Below are 26982 nucleotides of genomic sequence, written 5' to 3'. Positions count from 1 at the left end.
CAACAAGACATTGGTCTTATGGAAGTTTGTTTTAATTGAAAGCATCTTCACAGACATGCTGTGACACTGTACAACAAACACGCACGCACACGCATTCGTATTTACATCACAGTGACTGATGGGTCAAAATGGATGTCAGCCGCTTTTACACTGGTGTATTCCAGGTGATTTCATGACAAGGACGATGAACCATGTTTTTATTTATTTTTCTTTACTTTGTGTTTCTAATTGATTCCCTCAGTGTGTGCTACAATGAGTGCAAATTATTACAGTAGCGGACACCCACTGGCTTCATTGGCTCCCTGCAATTGCTAAAGATACACTCAAATCATAAAATGCTGACTTGACTAAAAGCCAATGTATCATTTCAATTACAAGGTTTTTATTTTAGGTATTTGTCATATACCTCATATATTAAATTTATTTGTTACAAGATGTATAGTTGAAATGTTTATTTATGTCATCTTTACTTGGAAAGTATGTTTTACTGACGTAAAAATATACATTAAATATTGTCACTATTGGGTGAATATTTGTTATATACTGGTTAACCCCCAGTTATTTTTTTTTACAAATTATGGACCAGTATAAAGTGTTTTCTAACCCTATTTGAAATTGACCGTATACAATTTGTAATGTATGTTTTATTGTATTGACACAAAAACACAAAGTGAAGTCGTTGTTTCATTGCATTTGAGTGTATTTGAGTAGATCCCTGTTGACCGTCGCTTTTCTTTTTCATTAAATAATTTAAAAAATAAATTGAGCGAGAACAGAAGGCCACACTAGACAAAAATGAATTGCAATAAATAAATAAATACTTTAAAAAGCTCTTAGAAAACGTCTAACATTACCCTTTTTTGCCCAACGTTTAATGGTTCTGTCTACAAAGATAGATAATAGTAATAATAAATATATGTAGTAGCTTTTTTTTTTAGTAGCAGTTGGGTTCAAGTGGGATATTTGAAATATTGTGTGTGTGTTTCTGTGTTTTGTATTTGTGTGTGTGTATTTCTTAATGAAAAAGTGTATTATAAAGAGTAGGAAAGTCTATTGAATACTGCTCATATCACAATGGCGACCACACCATCAAATACTCAAAGTTATCAAAACTGTACACTCAATCTTACAAGTTGCTCTTAAAATACATGTGCAGCGGGAGCGTGGGTGGCCGCTCCACCCGCGCACGGCTTCTCTGCAGCGCTGCCCACACTCTCGGGGGTCCACTCAGGTCCTCTAAGGTGACGAACTAAAACACCCAGAGTCCACTTCAGAGTTTCTTCGTAGTAGTGGGTTCCGTGTGTGTCGGTTAGCTAATCTACGTTATGGTCACAAGAGTGTTGACAAGATGTGGGCGGGCAGTAACCACAGAAGTGTGTGTGTGCGTGTGTGTCTGTTCAGCGGTGGCGATAGTGTCTCATGAGGGGCACTATACAGGACGGCGGTCCCGATAGTTTGAGGAAGGGATGCTGGAGGAGCTCCTGCGCGGTGGCTCGCTGGGAAGGCTCGCGCACCAGCATCAGGTCCAGGAAGGAGCGCAGCACCGACGACACCTCCCACCAAACCACGACAGAGAGGTTAGTCAAGCTTATTGGACAAATCTTATAATTTACTGAGCATTTCAACATGTTTTTTTATAATTCACTATTTTTTATATATGTATATTTTTTTTACTTTTTTTTTTTCTTTTTTATTATTCAAGTATTTTTTTAATGTATTTTATTGTTTACTTCTATATTTAGATTTTTTGTTATTATTTTATTATTAAGTTTGTATTTTTTTTAATATTTCTATAATGGAATGGACATGGCAAATTCCCATTTGGCTAGGCTAGTTCACACTTACCTTGTGTAACTCTTTTAGCCGCGGTGGCAGGTTGTCTCGTATCCTCCTCATGGCTTGCAGGGGGGGCTCATTGAAGTAGGGGGGCTCACCGTCCACCATTTCAATCACCATGATGCCCAGCGACCACACGTCCACCTACACACACACACATGTGAGCTGTGGTTGTCAGCAGCTTCTATGTCAGTGTCCATTCAATAAATGGCTGAAAGGGGCATCTGTGTAAGGACCCTTCATAAATGGGTTAGGGTATAATGTGGACTGCATGCGTGCCACTCACCTCTGTCCCATAAGGCAGTCTGGAGATGACTTCCGGCGCCATCCAATACGGCGTCCCCACCAGCGATTTCCTCTTGGGCACTTCTTTGGATACTTGGGCACAGAAGCCAAAGTCGGACAGCTTGATCTGCACATCAAGAAGAAGTCTGTTTGATTCCTTTGCGGCAAGGGAGGTGCTAATCTGACATATTAGCCATTAAAATTGAAATAAAATACTTTCTTCAACTTTTGCAACTTTTGTCAAAATGCGTATTTACCCGTCCGTCACTGGTGAGCAGGATGGAATCGCTTTTGATGTCCCGGTGGATGACGCCTTGCGTGTGAAGGTAGCACAGGGCCCGCAGCACCGACAAGCACACCGTGGCGATCTGCTCCTCGTTCATCCTGTATTAAATTGCGTAATACAATTCAAAATGGCCGCTAATTATAAGTCAAAGACAGAGGTTGTGTTTGCAGGCGTGAGCAGGAGGTCCCAGATGGCGGTTCAGGCGCAACGCTGCGCACGCACACGACGCATTTACAGCTTCAATGATCACGCGCACACATGGCCAGCTGGCACTTTGTGTCTATTTTAGTGCGGCACAACCCTTAACAAACTTTTACCGTGTTGAACGCACAAACAATCTGAAGTCGATGAAGTGTCACACGTTTGCACTGACAAATGAGCCTTCTGATAATGGTTGTGTGTACATGTGCACAAATGAGAATCATTGAAACAGAAAATTGTTTTGCAATATAACAATAATAAAAAAAATGTTAATGATCTTGTAAGCTTGTCAAGAGAAGGACAATTATAGCGCTGCTTAGACAAAGAGAGCAGCGACGCTTGCACTCGCAACAACGCAAATTACCTAAACCTTGACGCCAAGTGAAAAGTCTTTATGCTAATCTCATCTGACGCAAGTATTTGTGTTTACAAAAACAACTGTCTTGATGCAAACTGAGCTAAGCTAAGATAAATCATGTTTTTTGTGTGAAAATAATTTTGATTTTGTTGCTTCCCTAAGCTAACCCTGGCAATGCTGCTTATGGAAGCTAACTCTGGTTTGAGGTGCGTTTGCACGACCATCTTGAAAGCCGTTCAAGCAAGACGCGACATTTGATGCACCAACAATCCACACAAATGGGTGGAATTAAAGCGCCAAAACAATCAACGTGGAAAAGTCATTAACACGGAGAGACAATTAGAGGAAAGTTGGGGAGTAAAAGATGTCGTGAAAGATTCCATTACAGACCATCTGTGTCATGTTCAAAAGCGCATTTGTTGTCTTCGGTTTGTGCGCGAGGGTGTTTCGCTCTTACCTGGTGTGTGTGACGATGTCGGTGAGCGCCCCTCCCTCCAGGAACTCCATGACCACCCACAGCTCGTCTCCCACCAAGTAGCTATTGTACATGTCAACTACGTTCTCGTGGTGATAGTCCCTCATGATCACCACCTACACACACATCCAGTGTTTATAAATAAACATGTCAATTCATATTAGCTCTTCATTGAAATGACTATCTCTATGTGAACATATTCTGGAGTTTAAACGTAACAGGATTACATTGCGCGGATTAAGAGGATTACAATGAAACTAATTAGCTCACACCCTCCGACGTACGCACGCAGGGAAAACCTAAACACACACACATGCGGACACGCGGTGTGTCACTGCTTGATAGAGTAAAGCTTGAACGTGTGTGCAAATACGACAACAGCTCGTCTATCTGATGCCTTATATATGTAAAATAGATGATTGTAGTGTATCTGCACCTCGTTGAAGAGCAGCTCCCTCCTCTGCTGCTTCCTCAGGTCCATCTTCTTGACGGCCACCTGCTTTCCGCTGTGCTTCTCGCTGGCGATGCACACGATGCCCGTGGAGCCCTCGCCGATCTTGATGAAGCTGTCCAGGTACTCGCGGGGGTCGCCTGATGACAGAATAAATGCGACATTACAAAAGAACATTTGTAGACAGGTACAGTACAGTTTGTTACCTGGATTGACAACGAGTTGCAGCGCGGCTCGGAACTGCTCGTGAGACACCCTGGAGGGCTGAGTGTCGGAGCTGGACCCCCACGAAGGGGGAGGGTACGCCCCTGGGGGGATGTAGGGCGACGACGGCTGCGAGTATGCCCCCTACGTTAAAAAGAAAAAACATTTATTTTCAAAAGCTATCATGAATAAATTAAACCAAACAATTAATTTTAATAGCTGCAGTAAAAGCAGTACAATAAAAATAAAAAAGAAACGAAATATTAATTAATTAAAAAAAATAATAATAATATAAAATACGCATTGAAATTTAAAATAAAAAATAATCTGATGGAAATACAATACAGCAACCGTAAAATGCTACTTTGTGTTGTGGCCTGCCTACCTGCGGCGTGTACGGTGGGCTGGGCTGGGAGGGCGGGTGGTGATAGGGTGACGGCTTGTAGTGGTGAAAAACGGGCGGGTAGGGCAGGTGCACGGGCGGGTAGCCGGGGGGCTTGGCGTGGTTCTGAGGTAGCTTGAGGGGTCCGCGGGGGTAGGTGTCGCCGACCGTGGCGTGGGGGCTGGCGTCCCGCGACGTACGCTCATAGTCACCCTGGACAAGCGGCAACGTCAGTATTTGGTTCCAAAAGACACCCAAGCACGACTGCACTCAATATGCATTGTAAAGCTGAGTTTTTTTTGTGTGCTTTTGAGCCTTCCTGGAAAACAACACAAGTGCCAAAAAGGAACTAAACTAGTCATTCACACACGGAGAGGACAGGAAGAGGAGGGGGATCCTTCCTGACGTGTTGGGATGGTGTATAATTACATGCTGTGAACTCTTATAATCAATCACTCTGCAGCAAGAGGAGGGGGTGGTCTAAGCCCCCCCCATCCACCCTTCCCACTGTATCGTTGCCCGGCTGGCTGTCAGCCAAAAGGGCTCTCCTGATCCATGTTGGTTAAACGCGCATTAATCTGAGTTTGGCAGGGTAATCAACAACCTAACTCAAGTGTGAAATTGAATTCGGCGGCGGAACACGGTCGAGCCCGCTTTTATGCTAAGGCTGCAAAAGAGAGAGGTGGGGGGGGGGGGGTAGTGCCGCAACATCAATTTGTCACTGAGAGCTGCTGCAGAGAAAAGGGGGAGAAAAGAGAGAAGGAGTGTGTGTTTATTATTGTGCGCGAGAGAGAGGATAAATAAAGCTGGTGTGGGGATGCGTTGGTTACACGGAAGAAAAAAGGCAAAGGGCCGTTTGTTCGGAGAAGAATGGACCTGTGAGCTGTGCGTTTGGCGCAGGGATGAGCTAAGTATAGCCGGCGGGCCACATACGGGATGGCCGCATGGCCAAGCAGAAAATATCTGCTGAAATTATTTGGGGGGTTTCTCCCAAAAATTGGTTCATTTAAACACCATCTACAAATGACCTGACCCATATACATTATTAAAACTGAAATAATGGCCCCCCGCCCCACTTTAACAAACAAATGCGAAAAACGACCTCCTCCTCCTACCGCAGTCCAATCCTGCATGGCTTGCATTCGACGTGGCTTTTTTATTTTTTTTCCTCCCTCCCTACGAGCTATTTAGTGAAGCGTGCAGGTTAAATGCTTTTTCATCAAGGCGCCCTGGGATCCACATCAGCAAACCTGCCGGACTCGCCCGCCGCTGTGTGGAGGAAGACGAGGAGGAGGACGACGACGAAGAGGAGGTGCCGCAGATGTCATCACGCTGCGCGGCGGCCTTAATGGAGCACGGAGAGCGAGCATAAGGAGCCAACCCCCGCCTCCCGTTGCAGGTTGACTGCATCGCTACCTCCGGCCCGGCCCGTGCCGCAAGCTCTCTAAAATTGACGGTGCGAGCGCTACACTGCGGTTCGGCTCAGTTTGTAACAGGAAAGAGAAGAACAGGAATGAGAAAATGAGCATGAAATCCTTTCATATTTTTCCAAGAGATGCTTGTCCTTCCATGTCAAAGCCCGTTCCACATTGTGCTCTTACATAACAACCCCATTAAAATGCAGCATATTATTACTTAAATGTAGTCTTGCTCTGGCACGCCGCTTTATTCTTTTTGGCGTACACCTCACTTGCCCTCTTCCTTTGTTCCCCTTTGACTTGGCTTTCTGTCCGCTCTCCTCGTGCTCAGTATGTCACGGCCGCGCGCTCGATGCTTTAAGCGCTAATTGATTAGACTGCGGAGACGGATCGAAAAGATGTCCATTAATTTCGGCAGATAGCCTGGACAAATTATCCTTTGAATAAAGAGTTGAGTGTACTGAGAAACCAAGTCGGGAGCTCATTGGACACTTCAATAGGTACACCTACCACTGGAGTTTAAGCGCTGCAGTATCCTGGGAGACAAAATGTTTCGCAGTAGAAACAGGACATGAATAAAGAGTGTTTACCTTGTTGATGGTCTGAGAGGCACCGAGGCTCTCGGACAAGCGCGGGTACGTGTAGGAGCTGTAGGAGTGGGCCTGAGCGGGGTTCTTGAAGGGTCCGCCGGCCGCATAGGGGACATTGGGTTCCTGGAGCCCGGAGCCCGAGCGGGACCTCTGCCTGATGGCCGGCGTGGGACTGGTCTGCATCACATACGAGCTCTTCGGTCTCTTGTCGTAGTCTTCCCGCACGGCACCGTAACTCCACTCGCTGTCCGGGTAGTTGATCTGCTCGCTGTGAAGGGAGGCGCGGGACGGTGTTCCCACCGACGTGTCCCGGTAGTCCTGGCTGGACGAGCCGCCCACAGAGGCCCGGTAATAGCCACTGGAGCCCACGCCGCTCCCCACCGTGGAGGCCACCTCGTCCGTGGAGCGCCCCTTGCTCTCCAGGTAGGTGTGGTAGTCTGGCGGGAGCTTGCCGTAGTCTGACTTTTGGGGCATGGCGTCCGGGTAGAAGGGGCTGCGGATGTGGTGCGAGTGGCCGTTGTGTTTGGTAAAGCGGTAATGCCGTCCCAGGGCCCATTCGCCGTCAGCCGAGAAGCCCGGCTTGTCCAGAGCGTAATCCCGGCTGCCGGAGGCATCTAAGTCGCAAGAGTAGCGCGAGTAGTAGTGGCCAAAGCCATTCTCCTCAAGGCCGCCGGGACGAGCGCCCGGCAGAGGCCTGGAGCCGGCGCCCGCTTGGTGAGCGCCCGGCGGGCTCTCCTTGCGCAGTGAATTGGAGCGCGTCACCGAGATGTTGTCAAACTCCTCCAGCAGGCCGTTGATGGACGCATCTTTGGGGGGCCGGTTTCCCCTCACGATGGTCTACGAGAAGAAAAAGAAAAACTTTGGTAACCACAAAAAACAAAGGGGGAAATGGTGGCAGGCTGATAACGATGGGGGTGCATTCCGTTTCAGTTCGGCCATTCCAGTCTAAGAACTGAATGAATTGAAATTCACCAGGGCGCACAATTTCAATTCCTTAGAGACAAGTATGAAGTCTTCATCACTTGCAATGAATGAACAAGCAATCCTCAAGCTGGATTTACATTTCATGCTACAACATTTTTGTCATTTTGTACTCAAGATTGGATTTTTACCAAATTTTAACTTTCTCATGACACACAAAAAAAAGGCTCAGCTTCAGATGCTAACAGGAAGCCAGCGGTGGATGCGAGCTGTTGCTTTCCCTGCCCCATTTCCCTCTCAACAGATTAGCTTCATTTTCAGTGGGCGTACTGCCGGGATGCGTTGTAGTAGTCGTGACGTCGTGCACACACTCACACACGCACTAAGCGATTAGGTGCGCACGCACGTACACGTGTGCCGAGGCGTAGTGGCGGCTTAAACATCAGGGGTGCTTCTCATCCCCTCCTACCTCTCGCTAAGCCCTTTACACGCCGTTGTCGCGGTGACTCACTGGAAACTGGTGCTGCGTTACTCGTGAATCACGACGCAAAAGACGTACTTCAGTGTGGAGGGGAAGAAAAAGAAAAAATGTATGATGCGCATCCAGACACAGCAGGTGTTTGTTTGTACCGATATGTGTGGGTCGATTTAGAATTGCTGCTTTACGTAATTGTCAAGCAAGGGAAAACTTTGCAGAGTAAGCGATGAATCAATGTTATCAATTTGTGTCACATCTAAAATGATGACATATTTCTTGGGAGACGCCGTATTTTGTGTGACTTCTCAACATTTGCCGCCTTTCCTTTTCATTTATTTGCACGTCCATTTGGGCGACGTGTCAGCGCTAACACGTGTGCGAGCTCAGTGTCGTGCATATATTACAAGCTGGGCCGGCTCTTTAATACAGCAGTGTACTTTAAAATGGCGGCAATCGCACTGAAGCGCATGAAAGCCGCTAAATTAGCTGTCAGCACGTAGGCCTGTTTTGATTCCCCCCTGAGGAAGAAAAAGACGCACACACGAGGTTCTTTTACACTAGAAATTTTAAAGCTGTGTTCATCTTGGTAAAAATTCACATTTTGTATTAGTTGCAGATATGACCGCTAAAAATTAGCTACAATGGTAAGTCTGCCCTTTTAGTTGGCGGCAGTCATTTTGAAGGATTCCTTAAACACAAATTTGACCCATATATACAAAATATGCAATGCTAAATTAAAAAAATATATATTCCTTTAGTGAAATTTCCAGCTCAATTTGAGCAATTTCAACTTCAACACAATTTTCGCATGGCATGATTACTCCCAGTTGTCAGCAAGTTCTTGGGTTTGACGGACTGTCACGCATCTCAGTCACGCTCTTTTTGTCACATGTGCTGAGACAGGAAGGCGGCAAAGCGGCGATGTGCTGACACAAGAATACATTTGTGCGTCTTTAAACACCTGCACACACACACACACACACACACACAACACACCATACTTGCGCCATTCATCCATCAGAGTGTCAACACGCGCATCGGAATCTCTATCCTCAATGGGATGCGGGTTCATCACTCTGCGGGATTCAACATCTGATTACAAAAGAAGATTGCGCGTAGCATGCTGTAAATGTAAAGTATACGACCACGGACGTAATCTCTTGGGGGGGGGGGGTGAGAGCATCATCGGATATCAAAAAAATAATAAAGTGCTGCTACACGTTTTGTCACAAAGAAAACGAAAAGGAGCAGATGACAACGGAACAATATGATGCGGAATTTCCTTTAGGAGAAAATGGGAATAGGACAGGACATTTTTTGGTTTATGTTTGCCGAAATGTAGTTTATTCCGGTTGTAAGGGGGGGGAGAAATCATATATATTTTAAACTGACTCATTGTTTTCTTCCTTCCTGCAGATAGTAAAAGACAAAATAGACGCAAACAGCATCGGTAATGTTTGCGACATATTGTCATAACTTGAGGGGGCTCATCTGCTCACATTTATACACAATTTTTACCACTACCTTTAGGCTTCGATTGCTTTTTTCAGCTCATACGTATGATTCAGGCAATAAACTGTGGAAGTAGCTTCTCTCTCGCATAGTAAGACTCCCCCCCCACCCACCTTCTATGAGCTGCCTGGGTGCCGTGAACTGGAACACGAGGTGAAACATTTGCTAAATGTAGCGATTACGTCAAGCTGAGCGGTTGCACGATTGGATGTTCTCAGGGGCGCTAATCAATCACGAGTTGGACAAATGCCGCAGTACGGCCAACGAGCGCAAAACTCAACTCCCGCATTTAACTACCGTTACTTACATTGTCGGTCAGCCCTCTTATATCTTGCACCACTAATTTGACACACAAGAAACCACCGCCACCGAGGAAAAACAACCAATCAAGGACGGAAAGTGTAATTTGTCCCGCACTTGTTTGGGAAAGTGCACAAAAAGGCGGCAATGTCTCGCTGTGCTGGGATCTGAATGATTTGCCGGATCGACTATTACGTCTCTGATGCAGCAATTTTGCAGATCTCAGCGATCGGCAATTATGTCGGACCACATTGCATTTCCTGCATCCTGAAAAGTACAGCGCAGTCACTCAGCACCCCTGACTTTTGGTGCTTGGCAAAGTTAATAATAAATTAATTTGCCGTTAGGGGTCTGATGCGGTACTCACTGTTTGAAAGTGGCTTTACATGCAGGCTAACTCAATTAGCGCTCAGCATTGACCAGCTAATAAAGCTGCTAATCAATAGCAGCGTGCTGAGGCACGAATGGCGGCTGCAGAAACATGGCTGCCGACATCGGCGAAGAGAGACAAGGTTAATAGTGTGCCAAATCACTGTCAAGCGCTCGGGATCGCGCCTGGAAATCTTTCCATTAATTTGAATTAGAGGGCTTATAGTGAGTGGCCTCTGCAGAAACCGCCTCTTGTACCCCTCACGCCCCCTCCCCGCCGCATCTTTACGTCCTTACGGCGGCGTGGGTCGGGTCGTGCTCGGCGTCGGCTCTGACAGCGGCCATATTTCACCAGCGTGCCGCGTTGGCCTGTCCTCTAGTGATAAGCTGTAATAGATCTACTCACCATGCCCTGTTCAAGGTAAGTACAGCAGAGGAGAAAGGAGGAGGATGGGAAGAAATGGGGAAGAAGGGGGGGCAGGAGAAGAGAAGGGAAAGGACAGGACAGAAAAGACAGGGAAGATGGCAGGAAAGGAAACGAGAGTGGAAAAATGAAAAAAGAAATGAGACTAGAGGGAAACTTAAGAAAAAGAAACCAGGATGAAGGAATTGAAAGCATAGAGATAAAAGGAGGAAAAAAAGAAACAAAAGAAAAGAAAAATGACAGGACAAGGAAAAAGAAAAGATAGTACAGGCCAGGAGATTAGGAAAGGAAAGAGAAAGAAGAGAGTGGGAGAGGGAGTGGATGAAATGAAAAATACACAGAAGGAAATCTAACGTGACAAATGACAACAAGAAAAGACGGAAAGTCGACTTTCGCCGAGAGAGCAAAGAAATGAGTGAGGGGAGGAGGCAGTCGGTATTGAAGGAGGAGGTGGCTGCATGACAAATGAGGCTGGCTGGGAGATAAGGGGGGATTAACCTTGCTACTAATGAAGGCGGGCATAATTAATGAGCGTGCCCTTCTGCTGACTCCTGGAGGGAGGCTGCGCTCCGCTGCTCGGCGGACAGCGGCATCCAAAGGCGACAAGACCGCGGCCACTAATATGGTCTCTTTACTTTGAAATATTATGACACTAAAAAAAAAATTAAACTCGTATGTCAAGGCATCTCCGGGGTTTTGTGGACTAAAACTGCCAAGTCAGCACCTTTCACACGGACTAGCGACCTGGAAAAATGCAGGCAGGTTGAAAAAGGCTAAAGCACATTTTCTAGAAGTGTGGTTCAACCTTGGCGGAGGTCTGCATGTCTTCAACCTACAACTTATTGGAGCGTACAGACTCCCTCCCAGCTTGCGGTACAGTACTTCCTGGTTGGTTAGCATTACTTAACCTTGACGTTGCTGTGATTTATGGTGTTTGTTGGAAATGCGACAAGCACGCAACACAACGTGTAGCGACGCAGATGCGTATCTCCGCCCCTTGTTAGACATACGTGAAGCTCATCACCTCGACTACACTCTCACACTCCTGCCATTCATTAAAAGTACAAGAATTGATGGCACATAATGAATGTACTTTTGCAGGATTTCCAAAGGGACCACTGCAGGGGACTTTACCCTGGAACTAGAATTTTTTTTTTTCAAGAATGAGCAGAACTATTGTCAAAAAAAGGTTCTTGGTAGATTCAGAAACATTTTCTGGGGGGGGTTAGTCTGCAGAGTTGCACATAACTGACTGGAACCTATTCGATGGAACTGAGTGTCTTTGCCTCTGGCGCCCTCTGGTGGACATAGCAGTCATTTCAACACTAATGTATTTTCCCTATTTCTATTGGTGATTTTTAGTGTGGTAATGCAGCAAGATTTTAAACACTTGTGCTTTGCTACCCCTTGCGGGTCTGCCTCAGTACTACAGCACACTTATTTTTTTAAATCTTGTGTAAATGGTAATGACAATTCTGTTTTTATTTTTTAATTTACATTCATAACATTTGGAAGGAATTCATTATTTAATTCTGAATAATAGTCGAAAAATAGTTTAAACCCCAAAACATTTTTGTAAGCATTACAAATATTTTGAATTTTAGCTTACCTACAGATGACCATTTTTTAAGAACCTGTTTAACTGAACTTCAAATTGTTTGACTTTTGCAGCGTTGAGCAGCCACTTTGGTTCATAATGTTTACGTTTTATAATGGGTCTCCATGCCAGCCCTCACTCACAGCTTGTGAGACGGCTTTGACCCAGTACCCTTTGACCCCCAAGTCTCAATAACAAGCTGCAGTGAAGCTCGCATTCTGCCCATGAGCAATTTCCAGCAAAATAGATTAGAGGTGGAGGCGTAATGAAATAAAAACAACCCCCTTCTTTGACCTGAAGCATATTAGTGCACTACACCATCAACAAGCAATGGGAGACAAAGGAGAAATTTTTTCAGTTTCTAGTGGCAACTGTTGCAACCTCGCATCTATTAATCAGAACATTCTGTTGTTGTTTTATAATTGTCAGACAATTATTTTTCATCACGATTTGGGTATTTAAAGATTTCACATTACAGTATCAAGGATATGCACGTGACGTCACAGATCGGCTGACGGTTTGTTTGGGTGGCAAAAAGCGGCGGACGCTGGGTGGTGCTAATAGGGCCAAGGCTGGATTGAGCTTTAGAGATACATGTACTGGGGCATTTCTTTAGCATTTTATCGGTGGCAGATCGTGGCAGAGTTGTTACGGTGCAACTTTGACCATGGTGAAGAGTTGTTGTGCCATTGGATGTGCCTATCGCTTCCAAAAAGGCGATACCAAGAAGCTGTATCGGTCCCCTGCGGACCAGACCAGAAAGGATAGCTGGGTGGCGGCGCTTCGTAGGGCGGAACATGGCCGCAACAGCTCCAAGCTTTGGAGCCAACTATCCATTCTTACATCTGCTCAGATCACTTTGTGGGAGGTACGTAATTTTATTTTATTGATCTCAACATTCATCTGTGAGGTATTGCACGGATATTCCCTTTTACTTGCTGCTACTCGGCCATGACCTAAGGAATGCATAATTACACAGCTTCATTACAGTATGTTTGTCCAATTGCTAGTTTCTAATAATTTGATTGTTCACATATCTACAATTATAAGTCAGAATCATCCATTGTCACTGGCGGATACAGGGTACAGCCACACCCAAAGATCAGTTCGGCCCCACCTGAAACACCAAACTGGATCCGCCAGTTTCCATTTTTATATCAAGCTTGTCTGAAAAACAACTATCAAATAGTTGTAAATGTCTGGATATGTTACTGGCGTAAAAGTCGCCTTATCAGACGACCAAGCGCTTGCTGGCCCAGCTCCTGCTACGCTTGAGCTGGTGGCGTTCTTACTTGGTTTCCACAGCAGATCAACACGAATGTTATATTTTTTCAACTTTTCAATGCATCTCTTGCGGCTTTCTTGGTCCAACTGGACGAAATAATCACTCACGACACCCACCCAGGCCGCCATCCTCACGAGTCCAGTGGCAGCGGACGAGGGTTTTTTGCCACCCAAACAAAAATGGCCGCCCCAATCTGTGACGTCGGTGCATATCCTCTATTACATTTATATATTTCATCATACATTAAAATTTGTATTAAATAATTTACTTTTCATTCATTATTCTAGTTTATTGAGCTACTAAGACTTATTAACACACAATTAGAAACTTCTGTATACTGTATTCAGACTGAAATGTTTAAAAAAACAAAATCTCCTAAATTGTAGTTCACCGTTTAGCCGAACGAGGGCACCAGAGGACCGTTAAAGCATCAAAACAGGTATTTGAGCGTTGAATGACTGATGATGTTGCTTGTCCTTGCTAATTGATTTCATTTACAAAATGGTATACTGTGAAGCTATTACACCTGTAAAATTTTGATGTAGAAATTGTTCCCTACTTTATATTAACTGCCTCAAAGTCCTTTGAAAAAATGCCCATTCAATAAGGCTGTGAAGGGCAATTGCTGGAATTTTAAAAGGGCTCTGGCCAAGCTTGCAGAAGGTTGGTGGGAGCCAACAATCCCCAGAATGCCGGCAGTGAGGAAGGAAAGGATCAATGACATCCACTCCACCTCCCAGCCAAAAAAAAGACAGATGCTCTTCTCTCGTTTTCTCTCTCCATCAGCAGCTATTCTGCTTCAAATTCTGCAAACAGCAATTTAATCCCGCAACAGTTCAGACTGAACCCTGTTGAAATTGGACTTGAATTTAAAGGCGTATTGATCAGCACCGGTAGCTCTCAATGAGTGAATGGCACAGGCAGTGATGAGGAGGATGATGAAAGTGGACTTGAGAAGCTCCCAAAATAGAAAGTCACAGTCAAGTATGTGACCTCAAGCAACATCAACACTTCCAACAAAGATCCCACTTTTAAGAGTAAGATGACGTTTGACCCTGACGGAAATCCCACCTGTTGTAGTGTCCCCTCCACCTGGCCTGACTGCGGCCTCCCTCCGGGCCCTTCAAAGCCCCTCGTCTCTCCAACCGTCGTGACTCCTCGGCCCCCTGCCATGACTGCCACCGTTGGCCCCCAGCTGGTGGCCCTCTAGCTTCTGAGCAGCGTCACGATCAGATTTCCTCTAAAAGAGTCAGTGGGTGCAGGGCGGCCGACTGACATTTGGAACTTAGGGCGCCGCCATTTTGCCTTGCGGGCTTACTGCCCCCTGTTAAAGAATTACACCTCCCAATGAGCTGATATTGCTTTTTGGGAGCGGGGGCAAAATTGTGCTGGTCTTACAAAACAATTCGCATCCACGATTTGTTTGTTAATCCACCTCTTCCTGGATGATGTAAGGCTGAATGTTGAGCTTCCTGAAAATACCCACCGAGATTTCTCCGCCCACACTACCCACAGCGCATGCAGCTCACGGAGACAAGTGTGAGAGTGTGGTGGTGGGGATGGCTCCATGGCGACAGAATAAAAAATAAATCTTGAGTGTAGAAAGGATCTTAGACAGCGATGATAGTTCAGTTTTGTCCGTCTGACAGTTTTTCTTAGGTAACCTGAGCATAGTGCAAGTCCAAAACAACATGCACTCACATACCAACAGAACTCACAAGCTGGTGTAGACACACCCCATCACCGTAAATGAGCCTCTTGGAGAGGGTGAAAGTCACAGTGCAACATGAGACGACTTTTATTACCCCACAACAGGCTTTGACACACACACACACACTGTTGAGACAGCCATGTTTAAGACATGCCGCTGAGCAAATGTGTTAACCCACACTTGTGGATTAGCCTGTGTGGTGATGATGGCGGCGGCGGGGAAGCTGGAAGCAATACTAATGCTCCAGTGGAGATGACAACTAGGCCACAGGCAATTAGCCACCATGGCTGGAACGACATCTCGACTTGACCAGGCCTAGCGCTCCAGCCTTAGCATTAGCACATAGCTAAGAATGGCTGTCAGGGTCCAGAGTGATAAGAAGTGAGGAGGGGGAGGCACCTCCCGCAAAGCTCCACTTTTTACTTTTAGGAGCTACCTGATTGTATAAGACATAATTCACCCTTTTGCATACTAAGTGCAGAGCAGGAGGACAAATATATTTGACACACACCTTGTAATCAAAACAAACGAATCTCTTATTTCAAGGCCCCGCTGTCATTCCCATAGAGCAAATGATTTAAGTAGGAAATCGGGTCGACAATACATTTCGCAGTGTGTCACCAGAACAAAATGAGCTTTCAGAGGCACTTTGCACTCATCATTATTTTCATCATTAGCATCATTATAATCATCATCAGGGGGAAGATTGAGGGAACATGCCGCTATAACTCATCTAATGTCATCTAGGGCGGCGTGTTTTTTCTTTTTTTTTCTACTCATGCGGATGAAACAAAGGGAGGAGTGGAAATGAGGTCTAAGTAAAGACTTGTCAGAGCAAGGTAGTTATGTCATGTGTGGAGTCATTCTTCCACTTCCCGCCGTCAACTAAATGCATGGCGGCAGCAGGCAGCGGCGAGGAGATGCAATACAAGGCGGCGTGGGGTGAGAGTGCAAAGGAAGGAGAAAAAGAGGTAAGGTGGAGGGGGGGGCAGACGGATAAAGGGAGTCATACTTTGGGCGTTTCGGACGGCCGGACCTTCTTGGGAGATATCTGTGAAGAGAGCAAGACAATTACTTTCTTGTTCGCCCCTCTTCAGAGATATTTCCTGTGGCATATTGCTGTTCTTGGTTGTGGCCATTTGAGTTGTGAGCTTAGATGCGAACCGTGTGAACTCCAAATGGCACGACAGTAAGTAATTCACAGAGACAAGGAAAGGCCAAAATGATTCACACCCTGGCCCCGATTCGGAATCGAGGTGAATTGTTTTTTTTAGCTGGCTTCCGTGTTTGTTATCCGTGCTATGAATTCAGAAACAAATTGATGGTTAATTTCCAGCCTGGAGGGCAGCGATGGGGTCGGGGCCTTCTGGAAATCTGAACGATTATCGAACCAATGGCTGACAGTACAGGGGGTTGGGGATGACACAAATACTACGAGTTGAGCGCTCGGGCCAGTTGAAATTTCCAGACACGTCTTTATGAGTATCGTGTGAAAGCCAATGAACAACAACACAACAGAGGAGACACTCAGAAGGGTCAAAGACGAGAAGACACAAAGAAAATGAAGACTTACATTCATGTCAAAGTGTTGTGTTTTAACAAATGACCAAGTTTAAATCTGCATTCAGCATATTTTGTAGCCATCTTGTGTCAGTTTACTCAACATTTGCCTGAGTCATGTTTGAGTGTCCCCTACTCCCCAAAAATGTAGGTAACACAAAAAAGTAGGTAACAGCTCAAGAGGCACGTCATATATGATTTGTTACGTCCATTTTAAAATGTCCACACTAATCCAATAGGCGGTATTCTTTAAAGTGACCAATAAAAAGCTTAATGCAGGTTTAAAGCAGCACACTCGGATGTGATTATTAAGCGGGCATATTAAGAGTGATGTAATTGTGTGAGATGGCCAGATGGTGTTGGAGAAAACAAAGGAACAAGTGTAGGATTGGAGGGGTGTGAAGCAGACATGCTCAAGTAGAAAATACATCCTTAAAGAAAAAAAACTGAATCACAGGGCTTAATCTGAAGAGGTCAAACAGGAGGAGTAAGGTCCGAAATGTTAAGGTATGGTTGGATACCATGCGGCCTCTACGGCCTACCTTCATAGGTGCAAGCTGGATGGGAGTGATGTAGGAGGGGTCCACCATGGGCTTAGGTCGGTTGGCGGTGTCGGCCAGGAGGCTCTGCCATTGCTGCGGCAGCCCCGTAAACTTCTGCTCCCGCGGATCGAAGCCCGTGTGGACCCTGTGCTCAAAGTTGGACGGGGCCGAGATCTCCAGCCGTTTCTTCTTCTTACCGAACATGCTGGACAACCCTGACAAACCTGCAGAAAAAAAAACAACAAGGATGGAATATGTTATGTTATCACTCGCAGGTGTTGTCACGTTCTGGATAGTCTTGTTAGGTTTGCTAATGCTATTGTTTTTAGCTTTGCTAATGCTTGTCACCTCTGGTACTTCTGCACAAATAGTAGCTTGCAGCTACTGTGCTATGACTAATGGCATTAAATACGGTTTTAAGTAGGGATTGGTATTCATTTTATAAAATGGTTCTGGCTTGGACCAGTTAGTGACACTAACTAAATTAAATACTTTATCATGCGCTAGTCGAGCCTCACAATGCTGCAAGACAGAAACGAGGCAAAAAGAAGCACAAGTGTCTTAACATGCCAGAAAAGAACAAGTCCACTTTGGTTATGTAATTTAAACAGCAAAAAAAAAAAAAAAAAAAACCTCCTTCCTCTGTGGCAGAACACAATGTCAGAAAAAATGATTGCAACTTGGTATTTTCTATTGGAACTGAGAGTGCGCTATGAGAGTCACATGATGTGCGTGGTGTCTCTGGGACAAAATGTCACGACGTTCGCTGTGAAAGGAGTTCATTGTTTTACGCTTTCTAGGAGCCATTGTCTTCAGAGTCAGTCGTTTTTCCTTATGCGCATTATATTACTCCTGGAAAAATATTCAAATATTTAAAATATTTGTTCCCCCGTTTTGGGGTTATTAAAAACTTGACAGGGCTTAAATTGTCTCCACCAAGACTCAAGCGCTGAGATATGACAACGGTGTGGAGGCAAGCCCGTCTCACTGAGCCCACACATGATGGGAATCGGCGTTGAGGCCTCGAGGAAGAACCTCCTTGGGGAGGAAAGACCCACTGCGTAACACCGCCTACGCTGGAGGTGTTATTTATAGACAGACTGTAAGGTTTTACACTTAACGTTATACCGCTACACGCTAACAATGTCACACAGGAGCCAGTTGTCGTTTTATTATTACTCGACAGGCTCCGAGAGATTAAGGTTAGCGGGCTAAATTATTCTTAACCTTGCCGTAGAAAAATCGACAAATGCACAAACAAACATGAGGTCTCAGATTCACTTTCCTAACTAAAATGTACACAAGCATGACCGAAAGTGCTGAGTCATCCCAGGGCAAAGATCCTGATTCCCAGGTTGATTTGTCTCCAGACCATCTGTCATCCTCTCCAGTCTCCACAGGCATTTCCCTCCCATATTTTTTTTGGGAATACGCAAAAACAGCCACAATTTGACCAGAACCTGCCACACCCTGAAATAGTTAAGACGCTGCTCTTACCTAGTAAGAAATGGCCAGTGTCTTTTAACCATTTAACGTGCTGCTCATACGCCATGGCCCAAGTGCTCTGATGCAGTCAGATCCTGGTCACATTTTAAAGTGGACCTCTAATGGCTCCATTATCCACCACAAAACACAATGAGTCTTGGAATCCCTTTGGGGTACTAGTGATGATTCAGGTCAGCTTCCAGACTTAGCAGACCCCCAAGAGACACAGCGTTACTACGACGACCAGCCCATGACTGCGTTTGTGCCTGCATGCTCTGATAACTCCCAATGCGAGACGCAAAAAAAAAAAAAAAAAGCGCCGATGCTAGCACCAAGGCGCGGCCAGACAGCTAAAGCCCGGCGCGTCCCATTCTGCTTTCATTGTTTGCCTAACGCCGTCTGACCGGGCCGCATCCCAAACCGAGCAGCCTCTGACCTTGCGCTGTCAAGCGACCCTTTGTTAAACCAAGGAGCATATTTTACATTGGAAAAGTCTCATGAAAGACCAGCAAATAAAAATAAGCAGACCGCGTTAAAGCCACTGTGCCATGATTTTTCCAAGAGGAGAATTTAATGGCTCAAAGGGTCAGCAGTCACACCCTCGAAGCAAGTGTGAGCTATAAATACACGGTGCCACCTTCGAGGGTCTCGCCCCGGGGTCTTTTCCCTGTCGCCGGTGGGGAGGGGGACAGCTGCACGCTAAATACAGAGCAAGGCAAGCAGAGTTATGGCGGCTAAAATGGATCAAACACATCTGTCACGCTAGCTAGGGAGGCTCAAGAACATTCCGGAAGCATCATATTAAAACATTGGTGATATGTGAATGTCAAATTCAATTACAACTTAATGTTGGTAAAATTTCATTCTGAAACAAAAATAGAAATAATTGTGGATGTTCTCTTGAAATCGTCAGTCTTGTGACAGCTACTGGAGTCTCCGTGTAATTTTTCAACGGTCAAGCGGCAACAAACTGCAGTTCATGAGTGGGCTAATGTGGCACTGACACAATCCATCTCCATCGCTGCAGCCAAGGTTAGCCAGCAGAAAAAAAAAAATAATGTCAGCTTTGACAGATGACGCACCCACAGGATTTTCCCCGCATGTCCCGTTCGCCGTTTGCTGCGTTAATCCTCAGAAAAGAAGAACATTGGTGTGACCTCGATTTGATAAGAGCAAAAGTTCACGTGACCATCCCCTAGTGTGCATTCGACGTGACTACAAGTTGGGTTGCTGGGAGCTTGTGGTTGGCAGAGGACATAAACCTAAATGATGTCTGGCTTTGTGCTTTTGTTTTCTGGCAAACACAACACAATACCGTGAGGTTATCATGACCAACCAGGGCCCAACATCAGTCTGCACAGATAAGTTGAAACATAAATCAGTGATCAGAATGTCACTATGTACGACCCCCTTTACCGCCGCCGCCCCCAACCCCCTTTTCACTCTCTTTGTCTTTACCCAGACAGTCAATGGAAGCTTATACCTGTTGACCTACATTACTGCCATCTTGAGCAGAAGCGATTGTGGTAATCCTGAAGCCTGGAGCTGTGAGGCTCCAGTTCTGCTCCGAGCAAACTGTAGCAAATATTCAGCGGAAAATCATACATTGTTAATTTGTATGAGACTGACAAAATGACTGAAAGTAATGCTTAATTGCAAATGAACTAGCTTAGCATTCCCCGTGATTCTACTAGCCAATAAGCCAGCGACTCTATGCTACATAAGCTTTAGCGTCGCTTCAAAGTAACACTTGAGGTTAAAGTGTATGTTTCTTTGTGAGAAAAGACGCTTTTAATCCTCCAAGCACAAGAGCTTGCGGAAATATTTATGACACGAGTGGTGTGGGAAGTGAGCAGAGAGCTGTCTACCTTCAAAGGGCACTCCAAGGCCACTGCCTGTTAGTACTCCGGCTGCGCTTTGCTCCGGTGGCCCTCCGCTGCTTCCGATTTGACGGCTTGACGAACCTGGAAGAGACAAGCTAGTTTGACGTCCAGTTTGGACTGGACTTGACATTTTGAGGATGAAGACAAAGTGGTGTTCGGGTGTGCTCTCGTGACTTATTTCCAGAGTTATTTCAGGAAGCATTGTGAACTGATGTACATTATTCATCACATGTGGCAGGAAAGAGCATCACTTGAGGACATGCCCGTCATAAAAGAGTACTCTGGAAGCCACTAAAACATCTTACTACTGCTTCTCGGGTTTTGACAACTGGGTCAGGCGTAGTAGCATCCATGATGATCTACGGGGGATAAAAAAGTCGCAATTCTCGTCAATCAGTAAAAAGCTTTAAGCTAACCAATTTCAGCGATGTAGTCATTTTTAATCCATGAGCCTTTCTTGATGCTGAATGTCACAATAGCGAGTATTACTCTGAGGCGACCGACCCAATGTGACCTGCCGGCCTGAGGTTTCCAGCATAGAAGTTCTCATCAGGGCGGCAGACTCATACCGGTCCACATGACTTCACACGAACGATGCGCCGAGATAATACATCAGGATTAGCATTGTAGTGGTAACGGTGTCCCTACGTGGTTGCCTGTGCAAATCCTAATTGAGGAGCAAGAAGAGGCTATGGTGGAAGTTTGCAGACCCTCTTTACAGCTTCTAAACTCATGCTTATCTACACTGTCAAGCTAATGCTACTGTTATGAGAGAAATGAGCTCTTTTGTACTATGTGCTGATAGCGTGAGAGAGAAACATAGAGAGACAACGCTAGCAATCAATATAATGGGTTTGATTAGCGTGCAGCTGCCAGTTACAGAGTGCTACTAACATGCCACGCACGTCGGCGTTCATGTTTTTTTTGTGTCTTTTTTTTGTGTACTGCCGTCCCTTAGCTGCGCTCATTTCCTGCTGTTTCATGCTCGAGCATCAAAGAGGGCACAGCTGCGTTACTGGATAACCGCTTTCATCTATTCGGCAACCGCATCTGCGCTAACGTTTTGTGCTACGTTATTAGCAACCGACATCACAAGGTCTCCAGGCTATAATCTGCGCTCGGGCGTGCATACAGAAAGTTTGCGTGTTCACACTGAAGATCAAACATGGTGAAAAAAAAAGGAGGCTAAGAGCTTTTTCACACTGCGCTTGACACAGCACAGTGTTCTGTCAACTAACCCACTTATTGCGCATGTGTTGCTGCAGTACAACAACGCAACGTCGAGTCAGTAGGTGACCCGTATTGACATTTTTTAAATTATGCATCACCTCTGCAAATTCAATCGGAGGGACTTCAGAGTGCAAATGGCGAGATTTAGACGTCTAAGTTTAAAATTGCAAGGCCAAGATTTTGCCAAACTAGTGAAGAGGAACCAGGCTACTTCCTGTTCAGTTGCTTAGCAACCAGTTCCAAATAAAGTCACATCGTGCCATTGTCGTCCCTGCGCCCTACCCGGCGGCGGATGCTGCGCAAAGCCACTACAGCGTGTAAGCGTCTCAAATGAGACTGCCTGAGGTTTTGTCAGTATATGTTAAGATGTTCAAAGTGTCATGACACATATACACACACACACATGTGCTTATCTATGTGAGGGTCCGGCTTCCAGGCTATATTTAGGCCGGATGACAGCTCTTTGGCTGCAGACGGGAGCACAAGAACATGGTTGCAGAGAAGATAATATGAATCACGCAGAGCCATAATGAATGTCCTTATTCAAGTTTGCTTTGATGCAATTCCACCTGACTGATCTCAAATCACAGAACAAAACTGCGTCTGCGCTGAGATTCCTTCAGGGTGCGTAAATCTTCATCACGCATCTCTTCCTCCTCACTCCAATTCCCACTGTGAGCAAAACAAGGAAATTTGATTTATTTTATTTTTTTAAGGCCTACATTGCACTCCTATTACGCTTTGTCGAGCGGAACATAAAGACGCTGACCTGGGGTCTGTTTTATGGTGCTGAACTCATGTAGCAATCAATTTACTAGTCCCAAAGAGCCATTAAATGAATTTCCTGAGAACAAACACACTGAATATCTATTTGGGGGTGTAACGCTACAAGGAACAATCACAGTTCAGTACACACCAGTACCTTTTTTTTTTTTTAAATTATAGGTGAAATATTAAAAAATTAATTTACTGTTAAAAAAAACAGCTTCAATCTTATTTCTAGGGGAGTGCAACACCAGTGAATTTTTCTAATAAATGAATGATTCTCAAATAAATGTATAGCGTACAATCAGATTAATGTCTAATGTGTACAATAATAAATAATATTTAATAGTATGTAACAACTTGAATCTTTTCTTTTGGGGAAGTACAATATTGCTATTTGATCTTCTTAGGAAATTAACAAAGCAGACAAACTAGTTGTCACCTCGCCAGAGCTGCACTGTAATTGTTTACAAAGTAGGCGTGTGCTTAAAGCATTCTACATATTCATCCACAGTCGGACTAATTGCGGCGGTAATGACTAAGTCTAATGACCGGCGGACACAGTTGAGCCCAATGCATTTAATACATGCACGGGTAATTTAAACTGGCCTTTGTTAGTGTTAATAAAGCGACAGAAAGTGATTGAAGGAACAGACACCGAAGCAATTGGCTTTCTTGCCCCGGCCCGTTCCAAACAGGTATCGCTTTAAAAGGCGATTAAACTGGAATTAGGCGGCGACCAGTCGACTCCGTGCACATGAAACCAAATGAGGACGAGGCTGCGCAATTCACTGGCTGACTAAATCCTACATACAGAAAATATACAATTTAAAAAAAATAAATAAATACTGGTTAGGAATGGTCAATTCTGTGCACGAGAAATACGAGAAAGCAGCCTGCTAACACTGCACAATTCACCAGCCAATGAATAAATAAATAAATAAATAAATAAAAACAGCTAGCTGCTTCAGCCTGAAGGGTCAGGCGAGTCAGGCAGCTGAGGCAGATGCGGCGCTCTGAGGCCCCCAAGGCAAAGCTGGATGTTCAGGCTTCACTGGGCCTCCTCAGCAACAAATACACACACATTGCCAGAAGAAGTAGAACAGCCTCATTGAGCAGAGAAATGTGAAGAGGATTTAGGTTACGTGCCTCTAATTCTATAGAGCTTAAATATTTCTGTGTGTGTGCACGCGCGTGTGTTTCTGACTGTGTGCACTGATGAAAATTGCCTTGGCATTAGCATTCTCTTGAGGTACGATGATGGAAAAACTGAACATTTTTAAATGGCTTCCACTCAGATTATCATACATTGCAATTAGCGCTAGCATGCTAACACTGCACTGTAACCAATATAAAAGTAAGCCTTCATAGGCAAACCCCAAATGCAAACCTGAATGGATACATTCATTGTTGCCTGTCCTGCCATCATCTCATCTTCCTCCTCAGTTCTTACAAGCTCCCTTATCCTCATCTGCCTCACCAGGCTATCTGTGGCCTTTCCAAGTGTCATTTGTAAAGGTTGAAGCCGAATTTGCAAAATAAAAAACAGTACAAGGCTGCCAGGTAAGAAAACAAAAACAAAAGGTGGCTTTTTGCAACTGTCACAGGTAAGCACTCGAGCATAAAGATGCCGCTACGGATGATATAACGGCAGCAGGGACAGCGGCACGCATAACTTCCTCCTCCTGGTTAAATTATTCGCCGTGTGACTCCGTCTTATGTAATTTAGTGTGAGTAACCAAGGACATCCAAAATAGATGGGGGGGAAAAAATTTACAGAATATGATGGGTTGAACATTGGTTATGATCCACATTAGTGATGTAGGCTGTGGCATTCCCTGGCGCTTTTGATTAGTATGTAAATCTGCAGTGAGAAGAGAACACGCATGGACTCAGCTACCGTGAAGCAGTCACCCTACTGTGTCAAAGTTTGGGGCCCACTTAGAACTGTCCTTATTTTTTTCAGAAAAGTATAATATTGAAATAAACAAAATAACTAGGACTAGGCATGATAGGACTTGCAATGTAGTTAATGGTCATTAGCGAGCACCGGAGGAGCGGGCGTGTGCGCTACCAGGTTTAATGAGCGTATCATGTTACGTTGATTAAACGGCGCCTTATGTCACACTCAAATTTATGGTCAATGAGGGGGCGGCAGGCTGGCGTCGCGTGTGAGCTTCCATCAATATGTCTGTTTGACACAATCAATGTTGTTTCATCTCATTAAAACACAAAAACAAACATTGTGGCTGAATGGGTTTTTATAGGAGGGCGAAATGATTTTGGAAAAATAATCTAATGGTGATTCATGAAAACATGAAAAGCTGAAGCCACTGATTTGTTTGCATCATTGTTGTAATCTGATTATTGACTTGTCAAGTTGCTGTTGTGAACACTCAAAAGACTTCAACCAAGACTAACAACTTCATATAAGACCAGCAAAATTAAGCAGTGATTTTTTTTTTTTCCTCAAACGGCAGTCTACCTGAGGGAGGCTTTTGTTTTACATGGAATGAAAAACCTGATGTCAATAAGAGCGACATCTGCTATTTGAGGAAATACTCTAGCTCCAATTTTTAGAAACCACTCTTTCCGCTCTGAGGAAACACAAGGTCGCACTCCAATGCCACAAATAAAGGCCAAAATCAAACAATTGGCAGGTCCCATCGGCACTTGAGGTTTTGTGTACGAGGTGGTAAGTTATTATTACCTCCATTTGGACGTTGTTGGCGCCCGGGGCGATTATGAGCTTAGCAAGCAGGGGAGGGGGGGGACCCCCAGCAAGATCAACACTTTTTAATTTTCCTCTCCACTACACTTATTCTAATCCCACGACCACAGTGAACTTGAAAAGCAGCCATGTACTGCCCTTTATTTACCTGCCCTACATTAACACGCTGTGAAGGCTGCTTGTCATACAGTACTAGTCTTGCAGAAATGCATTAGTGCACCAGCAACCTGGTAGGGATGTGGCCATGACACAAGTGGAAAATAGCTCAAAGGAAGCTAAAGCAGATTATATGCAATGCATTCGACAGGAGCAAGCAGAATGCATGCAAAATGCTGCAAAAACACGCATTCCTCATCCAGAATGGGGTGTGCGTTATGCCCACCCGCTTCACTACCAAGGACAGCGGCCGCTACACGGCGATTGAGCTGACAGCCATGACAACACACGCTCCGGCCCCACAGCTGCCTTCCCGCATGAAGGCGGCTCCACTCCCCGGTCCGAGCTAGGTCAAACCCTGATTGTTCGGACAAATTAAGCCGAGGAGAGCTTCGTCTTTCCCGCGGGCGAGCGTTCGCTTTCCCCCCTTTCCTCCACCACCAAGCTACCATTCACTACAGCTGCATCGTCGCACAAAATGGAATCCGAACACACGCCGACACTCACCTGTTCGTCGCCGGGGTAGAAGAGCTCACATGTCCCGTCGCTTTGTCCGGTTCTCTTCTATTCGAATGCGGGGAAAGCAGCGGCGGGTAACGTTACGTGTGAGCCAGTGGCGCCATGTTGGGTCTCCGGGAGCTGCTCTACTCCTGTGCGCCACATCCGGGCCGCTTGGAGGAGCGAATGAGCGGAGGGCACCGGAGTAACAAGCTGAGGAGCACCTGTGTTAGCCTAGGGAAAAATGCTCACCCTCACTCTAAGCCTCCTTCCCTAAGTGCGAACGCTGGTTCTTTGCACCATTTCGTCACCTGCACTTGTCATGCTCATGTTAGCGCGATGCTAACTAACGCCCCTTTGCAATTACATTAGCGACGCTAACTGTATTTAGTGCTGACGTCACTGGTAATTACCATGCACCTTTTTTTTTGCAGGTTGACCATTAGTATCCCTAAATCATGCAAATCGACGCAAAGGAACCGTAAGAATCCATCTTTAACATGACTGTTGGCTCAAAGTGGAGTGTAAGAAAACGACAGAAAGCATCCTTTAAGTACAGTGCTGTGGTTGTGTGACGTCATGTAAATGATGACAGCGCCACCTAGTGGTGTATTATGAGAGCGCGCTTATAACGGAACGTGCTGAGACAAGATACAACCAATCGCAAACAAGTGACGTCACTGTAGTGCAATGTTATCCGACGTCAATAAAACCCCCAAAACATGTTTTTTAAAAAAAAAAGTAATTGAGGATAATTGGCAACCATAAAAACGCTTTGTCAGAGTAATGAACATTATTGGTTTGTTTTACAATTATTTTTAAACCAAGTTTAGTGTACATTTACATGACCTATTTAATATTTTGTTTCGTTTTTATTTAGTGCTTCTATTCCAAAAAGTTTTATTTATTCCTTGATTTATTTAACTGCAGTTTACATTTTACCATTTCCATGTTCATTGTTCCATCAATTACACGATACCTCTGCTTGTTTTTATTCTAAAGTTCACCCAGTATGCATTAAATCGAAGTATTCCAAGATTTTCTGTTAT

The 26982-nt window shown here is 45.1% G+C and overlaps 1 protein-coding gene across 4 annotated transcripts; it reads right to left on the bottom strand.

The window, feature by feature from the left end:
* Positions 1–10: 10 nt before the first annotated feature.
* pak5 (p21 protein (Cdc42/Rac)-activated kinase 5) lies at positions 11–26510 on the bottom strand. Of its 4 annotated transcripts, XM_037244640.1 has the most exons (13): positions 25943–26509; positions 20539–20634; positions 17186–17409; positions 16096–16134; positions 6487–7323; positions 4482–4691; positions 4099–4240; positions 3878–4032; positions 3424–3557; positions 2379–2505; positions 2123–2248; positions 1846–1980; positions 11–1553 (listed from the first exon to the last, which is right to left on the bottom strand). In XM_037244640.1, the coding sequence occupies exons 3-13, from the start codon at positions 17387–17389 to the stop codon at positions 1398–1400; spliced, it is 2265 nt and encodes a 754-aa protein (XP_037100535.1). In that variant the 5' UTR covers positions 17390–17409; positions 20539–20634; positions 25943–26509; the 3' UTR covers positions 11–1397. The 4 variants fall into 4 exon arrangements, with proteins under 4 accessions (XP_037100535.1, XP_037100536.1, XP_037100537.1 ...); XM_037244641.1 differs by lacking the exon at positions 20539–20634 and having other exon boundaries at positions 25943–26510; XM_037244642.1 differs by lacking the exon at positions 16096–16134.
* Between the last annotated feature and the right edge of the window lie 472 nt (positions 26511–26982).

Source organism: Syngnathus acus, chromosome 24, assembly GCF_901709675.1.
Source record: "Syngnathus acus chromosome 24, fSynAcu1.2, whole genome shotgun sequence".
NCBI lineage: Eukaryota > Metazoa > Chordata > Actinopteri > Syngnathiformes > Syngnathidae > Syngnathus > Syngnathus acus.
The sequence above is the reverse complement of the archived record's forward strand: the minus strand, read 5'-3'. Positions and strand labels throughout refer to the sequence as shown.

Bases quoted from the DNA above. Each gene is read 5' to 3' on its own strand.
- pak5 (XM_037244641.1), bottom strand. From the start codon at position 17,389: ATGTTCGGTAAGAAGAAGAAACGGCTGGAGATCTCGGCCCCGTCCAAC. The intron at 4,692-6,486 runs GTAAACACTCTT...CCGCTTGTCCAG, and splicing joins CCTCTCAGACCATCAACAAG to GGTGACTATGAGCGTACGTC. The intron at 2,249-2,378 runs GTAAATACGCAT...CTTGATGTGCAG, and splicing joins TGCTCACCAGTGACGGACGG to ATCAAGCTGTCCGACTTTGG.